The sequence below is a fragment of the Dreissena polymorpha genome, chromosome 11 (assembly GCF_020536995.1).
Source record: "Dreissena polymorpha isolate Duluth1 chromosome 11, UMN_Dpol_1.0, whole genome shotgun sequence".
NCBI lineage: Eukaryota > Metazoa > Mollusca > Bivalvia > Myida > Dreissenidae > Dreissena > Dreissena polymorpha.
Genome location: NC_068365.1, coordinates 54,527,058 through 54,542,013, shown reverse-complemented (window position 1 = coordinate 54,542,013; position 14,956 = coordinate 54,527,058). Strand labels below are relative to the sequence as shown.

The following is a 14,956-nucleotide window of genomic DNA, read 5'->3' as shown; positions in this document are numbered from 1 at the left end:
CCTGGGTACGGGCCTGGACACAGATTTACGGAAAAAACTATGTGTAAAAGAAATATGATATCTATATTCATTTAAACAGATTTATATTTCTGTAAATACATATTAGCATTTATGACTAGGGTTCAGTAACTGTGTTATACTTTTGATGATTAGGCAGGAAAAATCATGATAGCTGTAGAATACGGTAAAAAGAAACTCAACTATAAATCAGTTCCTTAGACTTAAGTAAGTGGTGGTTTTGATATATGACAGATCGATGCAAGTGTCGTCCTAGATTAGCCTGTGCAGCCAGCATACTCTTTCCGCTTTTCGGAATTGTTTCTTTAGATGAATCATTTTTTAATCGAACCACCAGTCTACGTTGAAAGTGTCGTCTCTTGTTATGGCAGTAGTTATATAATAGTGACAAATACAGTCAAACCTGAATTCAGCGGTCAGTCAAGGGAAATGATCAAAGTGACCGTTGTCCACAGGTGACCGTTGAATTCGGATCACAATTTTAAGAAGGTTGGCCAGTTGGTAGTATTACTACGTCGTTACCCCACCCAGTCGTTTGCATACAGTGTAAAACAAATGCTCATTGCATTAACAAAGCATAATAACAGCATTAACTTACGCGTGCATATTGAATAATAGAGAATCATATCTTTTAGATTGATTTTATTTCATAATGTTAAATTAAACAATGACTTTATCAACGCTGGTATAATTGTTTTCTCATGCATCTCATTTATTCAGTAAATAACGTCCGTAAAAGTCTAAAAAGCGGATTCGGTGTCATAAACCGATAGTACGGTGTAATTGTACCGTTCTAATTCAAAGAAATAGCGGTCATTTAATTTCGCGATAATTACTTTCAACAAGTCATAAACTCTGATAAATTTTCTTTAGAAGATACACCCACAATTATCCCCGGAAAAGAAACCTTCTCAACACCTTATAATTTGTTTACTCGCAGCGGGCCGCTTTTATAATATCATAGACAATTACCGCTTTCAGACGCTTTAAATGTTGCAAATCAGTCCATGTTTTGCCATTAAAGCTAATCACTAATCCTCTTATCGCCTTCTTATCAAAACACTCGCCAGCTTAATGTTGTTTTAACACTTAATCAGCGATACAGACCAATTGACTTCGTCACGCGCTAATGCGTTATGCATGCAGACGATAATTGCTATTAATAAACATTGTTATTGTTAATGTCACCTGTTTAAAGTGATATTATGGGCATCTAACAGTTTATAGCTGGCTATTGCAACCGTTGTTTATTTTTGGTATTTTCACTTCATATACAATGTACACTTATATTTGTTAATTCAGCATCAACATACTAAAACAATATCCCGGAGAGAGAAAAAAAGGCATTTGAATATCAACCGTCTTTTCGTTAAACAACTGATCATGCATGTACGATGTGAACCTAAATTTAGTTTAAGTGCAGATTCGTTCATATGACACATAGACACAATTTTGTTTTACGGATCATTTCGGCTTAGAGGAGTGGGTTAGTCATGTAAAATAACGAATATAAAATATATTTTTAATAAACAACTGGTAGCAAAATGAGTTGCAGACAATTGGTCTTTCAATGCAATTAAAATGAAAATTCAATTATAATGGTGAAACAATTTTACATACCGGTCATGGATGCACAAATTGTTTGTTTACTCGCAGCAGGCCGCTTTTATAGTATCAAAGACAATTACCGCTATCAGACGCTTTTACCGCAAAATAGACGGACACATGATGTGCTGTGTTTTTAATTTTCGCTACTCGAGACGACTCGAGACGACTGACGCGTGACCGTTGATTTCAGGTCAAACATGAATTTCGGAGTGGAATGTAGTGGCCGTTGGCCGTTATGGACAGGTGGCCGTTGAATTCAAGTGTAATTTAGAGTGTTTTTCGTCGGGGGGATTCCAGACTGACCGTTGTCTGCAGGTGACCGGTAAATTCAGGTGGCCGTTAGGTCAGTTTCGACTGTAATGACAAACTTTATTTGCGTAACATATACTAGGAAAATGTTAACTGTTAGAGTATTGACGCTATATAAATTAATTAACTTCCCGACATTTCAAATGTTAACAAATGCAAAATGATGCATCAGACAGTCGAGTCCTATGGCTATATCTTACTTTATTAACAAATGTTGGTTATTAACGTGTATGATGTGATAACTTGTGTGTTTTATTATGCCACAGCCCTTGCACTGCGTTCTAAAAGTCTATCAGAGCACGGTGTGATCGCCACGAAATATCTTAAAATAATAATAATACATTGGTAGTATATGGAGCTCACAAAGCGTCCCCAGAACTTCCTTCCTGCGTTCTCATCCTCGTTCTTACAGCTTCATCACAACGTCACATTGGACGGTCACTTTTCTTGACGTATCGCGTAGGGAAAGCACATTGCAGGTAAAATCAGTATTGTTACAAAAGTATTCTTTCATGCATAAATACCTCCGCATATAATACACATTCGTTCGATAAAATCGAAATATGTTCAGGTGAAAGCAAATTCTTAACAATTGAATGCATGTTTAGTCAATGTTATTTTATGAAAAATAATCGTCTACGAATACTAAATGATTTAAACACAAAGCTATCTATCACATTTATTTGGCATAATATCATAGATTTCACCGCGAATATCGCCAACATTTTTAAAACAATGCGATGCCTACTGTCCTATTGTGAAACCAAAATACAATCAGAAGTCTCTCCACAGCCTATCAGAACTTTGTTCGTCCTTCTTTCACAATCTGCGCATACAAGGCGCTGGCTTCAAACGTGACAGACTTGGTTGCATGTGCTGGCCTTCTGGCGATGCTTCCTCCGCCTTGCATGCTGTCGTTTACGAAGCCAATGGTCTCAGAGGAGGTGTCCGGCGTGTATATATTATTTGCAACACTGTCGGATGTTCGATCGTCTACAAACGGCTCATATAGCGGATTATGTGTGCTTTCATGGTGTCCATACAAATCAAGGCTAGGATGGCTGTGTTCCGGCTTCAGTGTAAGAATTACGGTGGAATTTTGCACGGTGTCATTGTCAGAGGTTTCTATTTTTGCCGTTGCATTCCCGTTCAAATGGTTCCCGGATATGTGTCTGTTAGACGCGGTACTTTCTGTGTCTTCGTGATCTTGAGGAAAAGAGTAAAATATATTCGTATTTCGGATGTAATTTTTACGAACACTCTCTTTTTGTTTCATGCTGAAATAAATTTGGAATAATTCGATAAGTGTTTGAACCTAAATTAAATACTGCACCGAACTTAAATATTAAAGGGACATTATCACAAATTTTTGGCATGTATTGAGGTTTGTCATTAAATGCTTTAAATTTGATAAATGTAAAGATTGGAACCACGGAGTGTATATTGACAGGAGATGAATCGAGTATTTGACCCTTACTGTAGTAAATTCAATCTTATGCAAAAACTATTCATCCGATTTTATTGGTGCATACGTTATCTTGTTGCTTATTAATTCCTCTTTCAAAAAAATATAACTTTTAGTATATTCCCGTTGTTATTAATGGATTTATTGCAAGTTAAACACAAGAAATACACATTTTATGTTTTACCACCGCGCGTTTTAACGTGTTGTGGCTATCGATCTTTTACGATTAGCGTACAGCGAAGCGCCGAGGTTATACATTTTGGTGTACCCACTCACGTCTTTTGTTAAATTATAGTTTCATTTCTCGGCCGATTTTGACAAATTATATATCATTAGAAAGCTTACGTTACGTAGTAAACAGATATATCAATATATATTAAGTTTTTCTTCTGATTTCGACAGCCGGGCGAGTTATAACTTTAACTTTTGCAAATATCATACCGTTTTGGAGTTTTAGAATCTAGATTTACGGTTGACATGTTCGTACTTAATACCAATTTGTAGCGTTTATATATGGAGTTCAGTTTTAAAAATTACATCTTGCTTAGGAGAATAGAATTCTGTATACGATAGAAAAAAAATTTGTTTAAAAACGAAAGTAATTAAGGAATGAAGGCGGGAAAATGTAGCGCGCGTTCCTAACGCACTGAACTGATGCTACGGTCTTGGCGATTATGCTTTTGTTTAGAAACCGGCCATTGAATTTCTTTTGCCATCTTATTATATTTTTTATGGAATATATTGTAGTATTTTGTTCACGAAACATATCAATAAAGCTTATTATAAATGAATCTTAATAAATTAACGATTTCAGCTCTTGTTTATAACACAGAAAGGGTGTAAAATTTGGGATCCAGACATAAGCCCCCCAGGACAAAACCCCCCCAATGAAAAAATGAACATTTGGACAATTGCCCCCCAGAAGAAATGACAGGTAGGATATAAGCCCCCCAGTGCTTATTTTGCATCTGGACATTTGCCCCCCAGTGCTTATTTTAGAAGTGGACATTTGCCCCCCACCAGTGCCTAATTTTTAACGACATTACTCGATTGAGCAGATAATCATGTCCAATTATCACCACCTTTTAATCCTTTTGATTGATTAAATACAGAAGCCTTTAATTTTCATTAACAAGTATATGATCAAAGCCACATGTAACACCTTTAACAAGCTGATAATCCTTTTGATTGATTAATTAAAAAACAATTCAAATTCTTTAAGATGTTTGTTTTACCTAAGATTAGGCAATTAAAGTGAGTTTCTGGACCTTTTTTATTTCGAATTATAATGATCCAAGTTTCTATGATTATATATTTATGAGATATGAAATAATACTGAATCCAAATACAGAGATATACTAGTCTAATGGAAACAACATATGATATTAGCACTGGGGGGCAAATGTCCACTCCTTAAATAAGCACTGGGGGGCAAATATCCAGATGCAAAATAAGCACTGGGGGGCTTATATCCTACCTGTTATTACTACTGGGGGGGCAATTGTCCAAATGTTCATTTTTTCATTGGGGGGGTTTTGTCCTGGGGGGCTTATGTCCTACAATCGTAAAATTTATGATGAAACAGCGTATATAGCGGACCCTCTCGATATTATTCGGCTTTGCATGCATACTTGAAATAAAATGGGTGTCAAAAACATTCATCGTTTGCTGTTTATTATCAACAAGGTAATTATGTATAATTATTTGAAATGTTATTTACCTTAAATTATCAATTTATTAAAGAGTCTTGAAAATCACGGTCCGTGTTACGCGGGTCATTTCGTATTTTGACATCAGGGCATCATGTCCAACTATTGAAAATCAGATTTTTTTTCACCGGGACGGTGACGGCTTGGATTTAGACAGGCAGACAGATAGTTTATTCAGACTTAAACAACAGTACATCGTCTTCAACTCAAATATATAAATTATTTTTAGACGAATTGTTAGGTGATTACACATAAAGCAGACTAAGCAGTGACGATTCTGAGAATGTTGCCATGTTTCTTATCCGTGTAATCTAGAGTCCATGGTTTGAGCATTTTTATCGCGGTGTTCAAAAAAGATATCTCAATAATCTTGTTTATTGATAGATCTGTGGTTTTATTGCCCCTGTGTTCAGCACAAACCAATTATCTCGTTATGATCAGAAACTGTGCCGACCAATACTAAATAACACTATGGTGTCATACGCCACAGCAGGGACCTATACTTGTATATTGGTCCCTAACCACAGGTGGCAATGTCTGGTCAGATTACACTTTTTATGATACCTCCATGTCTTCTCGTGGTATAAGTGGTCATTTCTTGGAGAAATGTAACGCCAAATACTCAATTTTGCGTTTATAAGATATGTAGCGTATTGAAAACATTTATAGTCATCTGCCCATACAGATTGCCCTAAACTAAATACTGTATAGATGTCAGCCAGCTAAATCACAATAATTATAAGTGCTTAATACCTATACATGTACATTTTAAACATTTAAAAAATCTAATACTTAACATTTAACGTATTTAACGGGTACCGGTAAAAAAACTCCGTCATTTCGTAGTCCTATAAAGAGTGTATGGTAGTGTACGGAACAACATAATTAAAAACAGCATTCTCATTTGACCACAACGGGGTTAAATAATCTTTCCGAAAAATACAAATAATACAGAGTTTTAATTTAGAATTCTATATATTTATAACTCTGTTAACTTATAAAGATATTTCAATATACATGCATAGACAGTTGGCCGTGATTTTCAAGAATCTTTAAATAATTTTAATTAATTGATAATTTATGGTTAATAACCTTTCATATAATTTTACATAATTACCTTTTTGATAATAAACAACAAACGATGAATGTTTTGACACCCATTATATTTGAAGTATGCAAAGCCGAAAAATATCAAGAGGGTCCGCTATACATTTGTATACGCTGTTTCATCATAAAATTAACACCCTTTCTGTGTTATAATCAAGAGCTGAAATCGTAAATTTATTAAGCTTCATTAATACTTAGCTTTATGGATATGTCTCTAGAACAAAATATTTCAATATATTCCATAAAAAATATAATAATCGTGGCAAAGGAAATTCAATGGCCGGTATCTAAACAAAAGCATAATCGCCATCAGTTCGGTTCGTTAGGACCGCGCGCTACTTATTTCCGCCTTCATTCCTTACTTGCTTTCATTTTTAAACCAATTTTTTTTCTATCATATACAGAATTCTATTCCGCTAAGCAAGATGTTATTTTTAAAACTGAACTCCAAATATAAACGCTACAAATCGGTATAAAGTACGAACATGTCAACCGTAAATCTAGATTCTAAAACTCCAAAACGGTATGATATTTGCAAAAGTTAAAGTTATAACTCGCCGAGCTGCCAAAATCAGAAGAAAAACTTAATATATATTTATATATCTGAAAACTACATTACGTAAGCTTTCTAATGATATATAATTTGTCAAAATCGGCCTAGAAATGAAACTATAATTTAACAAAATACGTGAATGGGTACATCAAATGTATAACATCGGCGCTTCGATAAAAGATCGACAGATACGACACGGTCAAGTGACTTAGACACAACAAGATATTTGGCGTAACGGTCCCGTTTCATATCCGTGTAATCTAGAGTCCGTGTTGGAACTAAATAGCTCCAGTACAAAACAAGAATAAAATTAAGAAAAGAAAAAAGTGAACCTCAACTGGCCTAGCACCACTGACCCTTGGAGTAAAAGACTAACTCTTAGACCCAGGCGATCCGTACTCATTCACTGAGTGATGAATTTTATACATTATATAAGCAATCCTCGTAATTTCACAAAATATAACAATAAAAACAGAGCTCTCCAATTTATTTAATTGTTTCTTGTTTGTAACGCTTTATAATTTTCGTTCGTTTTTTAATCGTGAAAAAGATGCAAATAATTGATATTTTATAGCATGGTAAATCTTCAGTATTAATTACTGCTTCCTCGCCAATATGATAACTAATTTGCAAATCTGAGCCGGCTTACCGTTTGAAGAAGTAGACAACCAGCACTCCCACCACGAGGATGATGGTCAGGAGGATGCCGATAGTAAGCCCAATGATGAGGCCGCGGTCACTTGGGGAACCCGAGTCTGAACAACGAAGTAGTAGTTGAATTTGACATATACATGAGCAACGTTCTGGAAAAACGATGTGCATGAAATGTCGACACATTCCGCTTAACTGAATTTTCGCCCCGAAGATTTCATTTGAACGAAAAAAATACATAAAAGCTGATAGTGTCGTCCGAAATTAGCCTCTGCGGACTGCACAGGCTAATATGAGTCGACACTCCTATTCATTAAACCCAGCTTTTCCAATCACAAGGCTCAAATATGCTAGTAATCAGTCTTGCTAGAATGTGTAGATGGTGTTATGGTGTTGAATCTAATATGCGTATTTAAGTGTCATTGTTTGTATCAGTTTTTAGAGTAAGTTAATGTCCGAAATATGTGGCCAATTGAAAAGCATTTTCAATTTAAACTACAGTCTCGATTTGATAACCCACATTGGTGATAATTGGTTCAACACGTACAGACCTTTCAACATTATTGTATTTTGATCAATGCAGAAGCGAATTCGTGGTCTAGTATATATGTTTGCAACATACCTGTATCGTTCGTAACAAGTGTTGCACCAGTATTACTCACAGCGCGTGTAATATTTTCAACAGAAAAAGTAGGAGGTGTTCGAATCTCGTTAGTCTGTTGTAGGATTGAGGAAAACGAGACATAAGTTACAAGATTGCTATTAAAATCGGGCGTTGTGGCGCCTACGGCAGGTCTAGATGACACACCACGTGGTGTTTCCGGATTTGTTGGAGTGGCTGTGGATATTTCCGTGCCTTTTGGATCTGGCGATGTGGCACTAGGATCCGGAAATATGGATTTAGGATCCGGTGATATAACGTGAGAATCCGGCGATGTGGTGCTGTGGTCCGGCGATGTAGCGCTAAAATCCGGCGATGTGACTTTGGGATCCGGCGATGTGGCGCTACGATCCGGCGATGTAACGTAAGGATCCGGCGATGTTGCGCTAAGGTCCGGCGATGTAACGTAAGGATGTGTTGATGGTACGCTAAGATACGGCGAAGTTATGTAAGGTTTAAACGATGTTACATTAGGATCCGGCGATTTACCGTAAGAATCCGACGATGTGACGTAAATAACCGGCGATGTAACTTCAGCTGTGTCAGTTGTCTGGTCACTATATACTGCTCCACTTGTCACGCTATCTGAAGTGGCAGGCTCTGTACCCTTTGATGCGCGCGTTGTAGGTGTAAATGGCGTATATGTTGTGTGTACGGGGGATTCATGAGAAATTGTTGCGCTAAGTGTGGCGCTTGCCAAATGTGATATAAAAACTTGTGTGGAACCACTGCCGGTTGTCTGTGATGTGGGTGTGGTGTCTACGGAAGTAGAAGAGGAGGCCCAACGGCAGGCGTATTGCATCCAGACATAGTTGCTCGTAGGAGTTCTTGGAGCTCTTGGGGACCAGCCTGAACACGATTTGCGACCTTCACACAGGGACACCACAGTGCTCCTAAAAATAATAGATCGACATAATCAGTCTAAGCTAACAAAATTCACACTAGCATCTATACAATATTCAATATTGATACATTATTGTATGCGTACTTAATTGTGCCAGACTGGTGAAACGAGATTCGGCATTGATTAATTTTCTTTCAAGTTTACTTTTAATCCAGACATCACGTTGAAACTGTGTATCAATGCGAGTGCAGATAAGGCTATTTTTTTTACTGAAATTATAGTTTTTGTGCATTCATTTTTATATTAAACCGCATAACTCATAAAACACATCTGTGAATAAAAGCAGTTGGGATTTCCATCTTGTCTGAAATAATATAAACCTCATAATAAGTATTATCAAACTCGTACTTATTAACAAGAAACAGAGTATCCACACACCTGTTTGTTTCTGTGAAGTTTGAAAACTTGTCCAGAGAATCATACTGGCAGCACGCCGTGGTATTCTGTCGGACACAGTCAGATATTCCCTGAATACACTCAGCGTTGGACTTAAACCCGTACAGCAATTGTCCCAAAACGATAACTTGTCCGTCGACTGGACAGTCCAGAGCATACTTAGCACATACATCCGATCCGAAGCACGACGACGTGTATTTCCATGGCTCACAGGATACGTTCCCTATAATCAATAACACTACTGTCATTTCTGCAACCATATGGGCCGTGCTCTGTGAAAAAGGGGTTTAATACACGTGCGTAAAGTGTCGTCCCATACTAGCATCTGCAGTCCGCACAGGCTAATCAGTGACAACACTTTCCGCCTAAATTGGATTTTTGCTAAGAAGAGATTTTCTGTAAATGAAATATACCATAAAAGAGGATAGTGTCGTCCCTGATTAGCCTGTGCGGACTGCACTGGCTATTCTGGGACGACACCTTACGCACATGCCTTTTCTTAGAGCGCGACTCAAATGTGCATAATTTGTATTTGACAGATCATATTGCAATCACGAGAAAGCTTAGTTAACCCTTTGCATGCTGGGAAATTTGTCGTCTGCTAAAATGTCGTCTGCTGAATTTTTTTTCAAAGAATACTATCAGAATAGCAAACAGTTTGGATCCAGATGAGACGCCACGTTCTGTGGCGTCTCATCTGGATCCAAACTGTTTGCAAAGGCCTTCACAACTCGGTTCCCGCACTGTAAGGGTTAAGTAATTGCTTATGCAGTAGAAACAGCAGTTGTAGTAGAAGTCATTAATCATTATCAGTATACAACAGATGAAGCGCCATCGTTCTAATAAGCAGCTAGTATAAATTTGTTCAACGTGTTATCAAGTTGTTAGTACTTACCGAGTAGACTTACTATTACATAGACTCCACATTTGACAAATGTTGTTAGTCCAACCCTCATGATTCGACCGTATCATAAAGTATTCCAATTAATATTGATATATACGTTTCATATAATTTTAACAAAAATATTATAGCATTCATTCCGTTTCATAACCATGCCGATTTGATTACGTTCTATTAAATCAAGATGCGTCAGTCTTCTACAATAACATATTTGACTAACGGTAAGCTATATTTAAGATCGAATTAAGGACTGTTTGAGTAATGGTTTCCACATCAGGGCCGAGTCCAGAGAACTGATAAACATCTTCTGTAATAACGTACCAGTAACCAACTCGGTTGGCAAGTCACCGATTTGTCAACTCAGATATTCAGTACTTTTTGAACGTTTTCGGTGGTTTATCTGAAAAGTTTAAACATTCATTGATTTCATTTCTCAAATGCTGAGGAATGCCATACAAGCTCTCAGCGAACATCGATTTAGCAATTAACTGGTCAAAACATTTGATACAGAGCACTGGTGATTTGAGGTTGGTTGTTAGGGTAACGAACGTTTGCCATCAGAATGCGCATCCGTGATCGGGCTATCGAATTCCTCATTCTATGCTTTGGTACTTCATAATTTATCACGGGATATACGTAATTGTGAAAGTCTCCGACGTCTTTCCTCGATACCGGGATGTTTTGATGCATTGCATCCTCACAGAGAAAAACATCCAAAACTATTTTTGTTTTCATGTTCATACTTTAACTTCCTCCAAGTATAGAATCAATAAAAAGGTTTGTATAAAATAGGTATTTTCGGACGTGTTATAATTGCCTGTATGCAAAAATTTAGAACCTAAATGTACTTTATAAACTTTAAGTTCATTGGTTAAAGGTATATACGTTTGGATATACATTGTAGTTTTGCTTTCCTCGCGCTAATTCTTGCATGTTATCCTAATGTTTTATCTTGTGTTTTGTAACATGCACTTGAACAGTACACGTCCATGCGCATAAAAACGCGGTGTTAGCGTGTATGCTTAACCCATTTATGCCAAGTGAACTCTCCCATCCTTCTAAATTGGATCAATTTATTTCCAAAATTAGGGATGTCTCGCATATTTATTTCTATATTTAGAATATTTCTTACAGAAATTCCTTTATGCAAACAGCGCAGACCCTGATGAGACGCCGCATCACGCGGCGTCTCATCTGGATCTACGCTGTTTGCCATGACCTTTTTTCTAGACGCTAGGCATAAATGGGTTAAGGATGGTAAATTGATGTTTACTAAAATTTCTCTCCTTCTTGTGGTTTTGGATGTTCATATTAAATATATTTAGATGACCGAATATTTCGCTCCATTTATTCTTTTTAAAGTAAATAGTAAACCATTTAAAATATTTCGAGCAAATTAAGGACGCATGCACTGCGCGGCAGTTTAGAAATAATTTTTCAGTAGAACATAGAGTTCAATGTCGCATGATATTTTGCTAAAGAAACATTTTGCAAAACAGAAAAATGAGAAATAAAAAAACGGATGGTTACCAACGTTAGGAAGAATCTATCGCACTTAAAACATGGCTATACAAACATTTTTTTTAAAATATTTTCAGGATAAATAGAGCTCGAACTTAAAAAAAAATAATAAAAAAAAATATATATATATATATATATATATATATATATATATATATATAACATAAGAAACCAATGCGTATTTTTAACTGGTTATAAAGTTACTAACAAAGGTTATTATATTTAAAAAAGAAGCTTTTAAGAAAGGTATTAAGTTTTATATGTTTATAATAATTTCTACAAAAACTGAATGTGTGCGAATAAAAAAATTGTTATTAAATTAAATATCAATTTGAATGCATATAATTTCCCCAAAGTGACCAAACCGCTATTTCACCGGGGTCGTTCAGTTGAGAATGATGAAAACTGATTTTAAAAAACAACAAAAACAGATAATAAACGTAAACAATCACCTATAAAATACATGTAAGTACAGCGAAAACTCGTATTTATAGTATTCGAACCCACGATGTTTAAAAATAAGTAATATTGTTTAATTTTTTTAACTGATACTATAGGTTGCTGCACGACTTGAATGAGTCAAGAACCTAATTGAATCGGATAGTACCAAAACATTATCTCCTGATTAAAGTTTGAGGGTTTCAGTGTTTTATTGATCCTATAAGCATATATTAAACTTCAAACAACATATCTGGATAAAATGTTATATGAATAAAAAAAAAATTTATAAAAAAAACACTTTGTGATACATGTGCACTAGTATTAACTGTTTCTTACTATGTTAGTAAACACGTATTTTAAAATGTGTTAACGCCCAATTAATGAACAGAACGGAAAAGTTCATAATTTTTGTTTAACAGAACGGAAAAGTTCATAATATTTATTTTTAAATAAGAATATACAGCTTATCATCAAGTCATTATACACATAAAACAAATATTTACATGAACACACATATATAACTTTTAACAGTGGAATATAATATTAGCAAATAATAAGCTGATATGAAATGATTATGTGGCAGAGATACTATTCATTTGCTTTTGATTAATTTCTCCCTACACCATGCACATGCCTGGGTGGCTCTGAGAGCAGTGCGTTAACGAAGACTAATGTGCCGATCATATGTGTTATAACGACTACATGAACTCTGGTGGTATCAATAACTCTTATTCACACTTTGACAGGGATTTGGTGTCATTGAAATATCAATTGAGGAGAAAGAAATGTTCAATGTAAATACTCGGATAAACAGTCGTCTCATGTCGTAATTACGATAAAAGAAAGGTCAATTGTAGTTTGCCGTTCACCACTCTCGATAGTTTGGAATGCCCGACGGGGATTTTGCAGACCGTTTAGACTGAATGATGTACGCTTAGTTCACATTGGAAATGATAAATGTGCAGAACGGGATTGAATGGTTAATCCTGTGGAAATATCTTGTCATTAAATTGGGCTTGGGTCGTTGATATCATACCAAACAAAATTGGGCGTTTCCGTTATATACATAATAACAAATAGCAAATGAGTCATAAAGAAAATATTTGATAAATTTTCAAGTAACACATATTTTACATTTCATTTCACCCAATACAAGAAAATGATACTTTGGTAGATCTACTTATTATCAAATAGAGGAATTGTTTTTGAACATTTCTAACATTTAACTAGTATTTCCTAAATAAGTATTTTAATGGTAAAATTGGAAATTTCCTCATCTTGTTGCTATCGATTAAAGGGACTATTTTACGTTTTGGTAAATTGACAAAATAAAAAAATGTTTCATATTCGCAAATGTTCGTTGTAGTTTTGATATTTGTGAGGAAACAGTAATACTAAAGATTTACCATGCTCTAAAATATCCATTATATGCATCTTTTGACGATATAAAAACCTGAAAATTATAAAGCGTAGCAACGCGAAACGATTGAATAATTTGGATAGTTCTGTTTTGTTGTCATCCTACTATGGGACACTACGAGAATTGCTTATATAAAGTATAAAATACATCACTCACTGTATGAGCACGGGCGGCCGAGTGGTCTCAGTGATAGGCTTTTACTCCAGGGCTCCAGGGGTCAGTGGTTCGAGCCCAGTTGAGGGTTACTGTTTTGTTTTCTTTAATTTATTCTTGTTTTTTACTGGAGCTTTTAAGCTCCAATGTGTACATTTATCAGAATAAAGCATTTAATTACAAACTTCAATATCTGCCAAAATCTGTGAAAAGGTCCCTTTTAGTTTTGCCTTGATATGAGCCGCACCATGAGAAAACAGGGCTTAATGCTTGTGCGTCAAGCGTCGCCCCAGGGTAGCCTATGCAGTTCACATAGGCTTTACATGGTCGGCTGTTTCCGCTTCAAGTAGATATCCGCTGAGAAGAGACTTACCATACAAGCGGAGAGTGTCGTCCAGGATTAGCCTGTGCGGACCGCAATCTAATCTGGAATGCGCACATGTATAAGACCCGTTACATCAGAGCTCGGCTCACGTACGTCTATTAAAATTACGAGCCCTTAATTGATTTCGATTATAACATCTATGGACTATAAGGATGAAGTATTGTATTGACAAGCGCCAGGAAATTTATATGGCCATTTCTCTGCTATCGGCTGCGGATCCTGCTATCTATATTAGGAGCGCAGATGAGTAAGTGTAAAGCATCACGCTTGATTGGTCATTGTCAGCACGGGAACTTCTTAAATGCTCCCTGGGTACTCTTACGTATACTTAAATATACCCCGGTAACGGAAAATATTCTTTCACGTACCCGGCCTATTTCGACTGTACTCGAGTTTTCGTCCCGTCCAAAATCCGATTTCGTAAAACGCGCTACCGAAAAAAATTATCTTTGACCAAATCCTGCCTCAATATGCTTTTTGAGTAGGCATTTCAATATTATAGAGGCCAGTTTACAGAATATTGACATAAATACGTACAAAGTTATTATGAAAAAAAGCTGACAACGACCAATTTAGGGATATAAAAATACAAATGCGATTAGGTTTTACTGCAAACATTTAAAAAAATATTTAAACATTCAGTAAATTGGATGAAAGCGTCACAGAAAAAAACGAGGTATTTACACAGCACATTATAATGCGTTTAAATGGTATTGGGCTAGTGTTAACAGTTTGGTTAGCAGCCACTCTTACT

General features: G+C 36.0%; 1 protein-coding gene across 2 annotated transcripts; it reads right to left on the bottom strand.

Moving 5' to 3' along the window:
- Nucleotides 1–2,601: 2,601 nt before the first annotated feature.
- LOC127851770 (uncharacterized) lies at nt 2,602–10,614 on the bottom strand. 2 transcript variants are annotated; one of them, XM_052385643.1, is made up of 5 exons: nt 10,277–10,614; nt 9,364–9,604; nt 8,043–8,974; nt 7,419–7,524; nt 2,602–3,212 (listed from the first exon to the last, which is right to left on the bottom strand). In XM_052385643.1, exons 1-5 carry the CDS (start codon nt 10,335–10,337, stop codon nt 2,732–2,734), a joined length of 1,821 nt encoding a protein of 606 aa, XP_052241603.1. In that variant the 5' UTR covers nt 10,338–10,614; the 3' UTR covers nt 2,602–2,731. The 2 variants fall into 2 exon arrangements, with proteins under 2 accessions (XP_052241603.1, XP_052241604.1); XM_052385644.1 differs by having other exon boundaries at nt 2,962–3,141.
- Between the last annotated feature and the right edge of the window lie 4,342 nt (nt 10,615–14,956).

Bases quoted from the DNA above. Each gene is read 5' to 3' on its own strand.
- LOC127851770 (XM_052385643.1), bottom strand. From the start codon at position 10,337: ATGAGGGTTGGACTAACAACATTTGTCAAATGTGGAGTCTATGTAATA. The intron at 9,605-10,276 runs GTAAGTACTAAC...TATTGATTATAG, and splicing joins TGTAATAGTAAGTCTACTCG to GGAACGTATCCTGTGAGCCA. The intron at 3,213-7,418 runs GTAAGCCGGCTC...AATTTATTTCAG, and splicing joins GTTGTCTACTTCTTCAAACG to CATGAAACAAAAAGAGAGTG.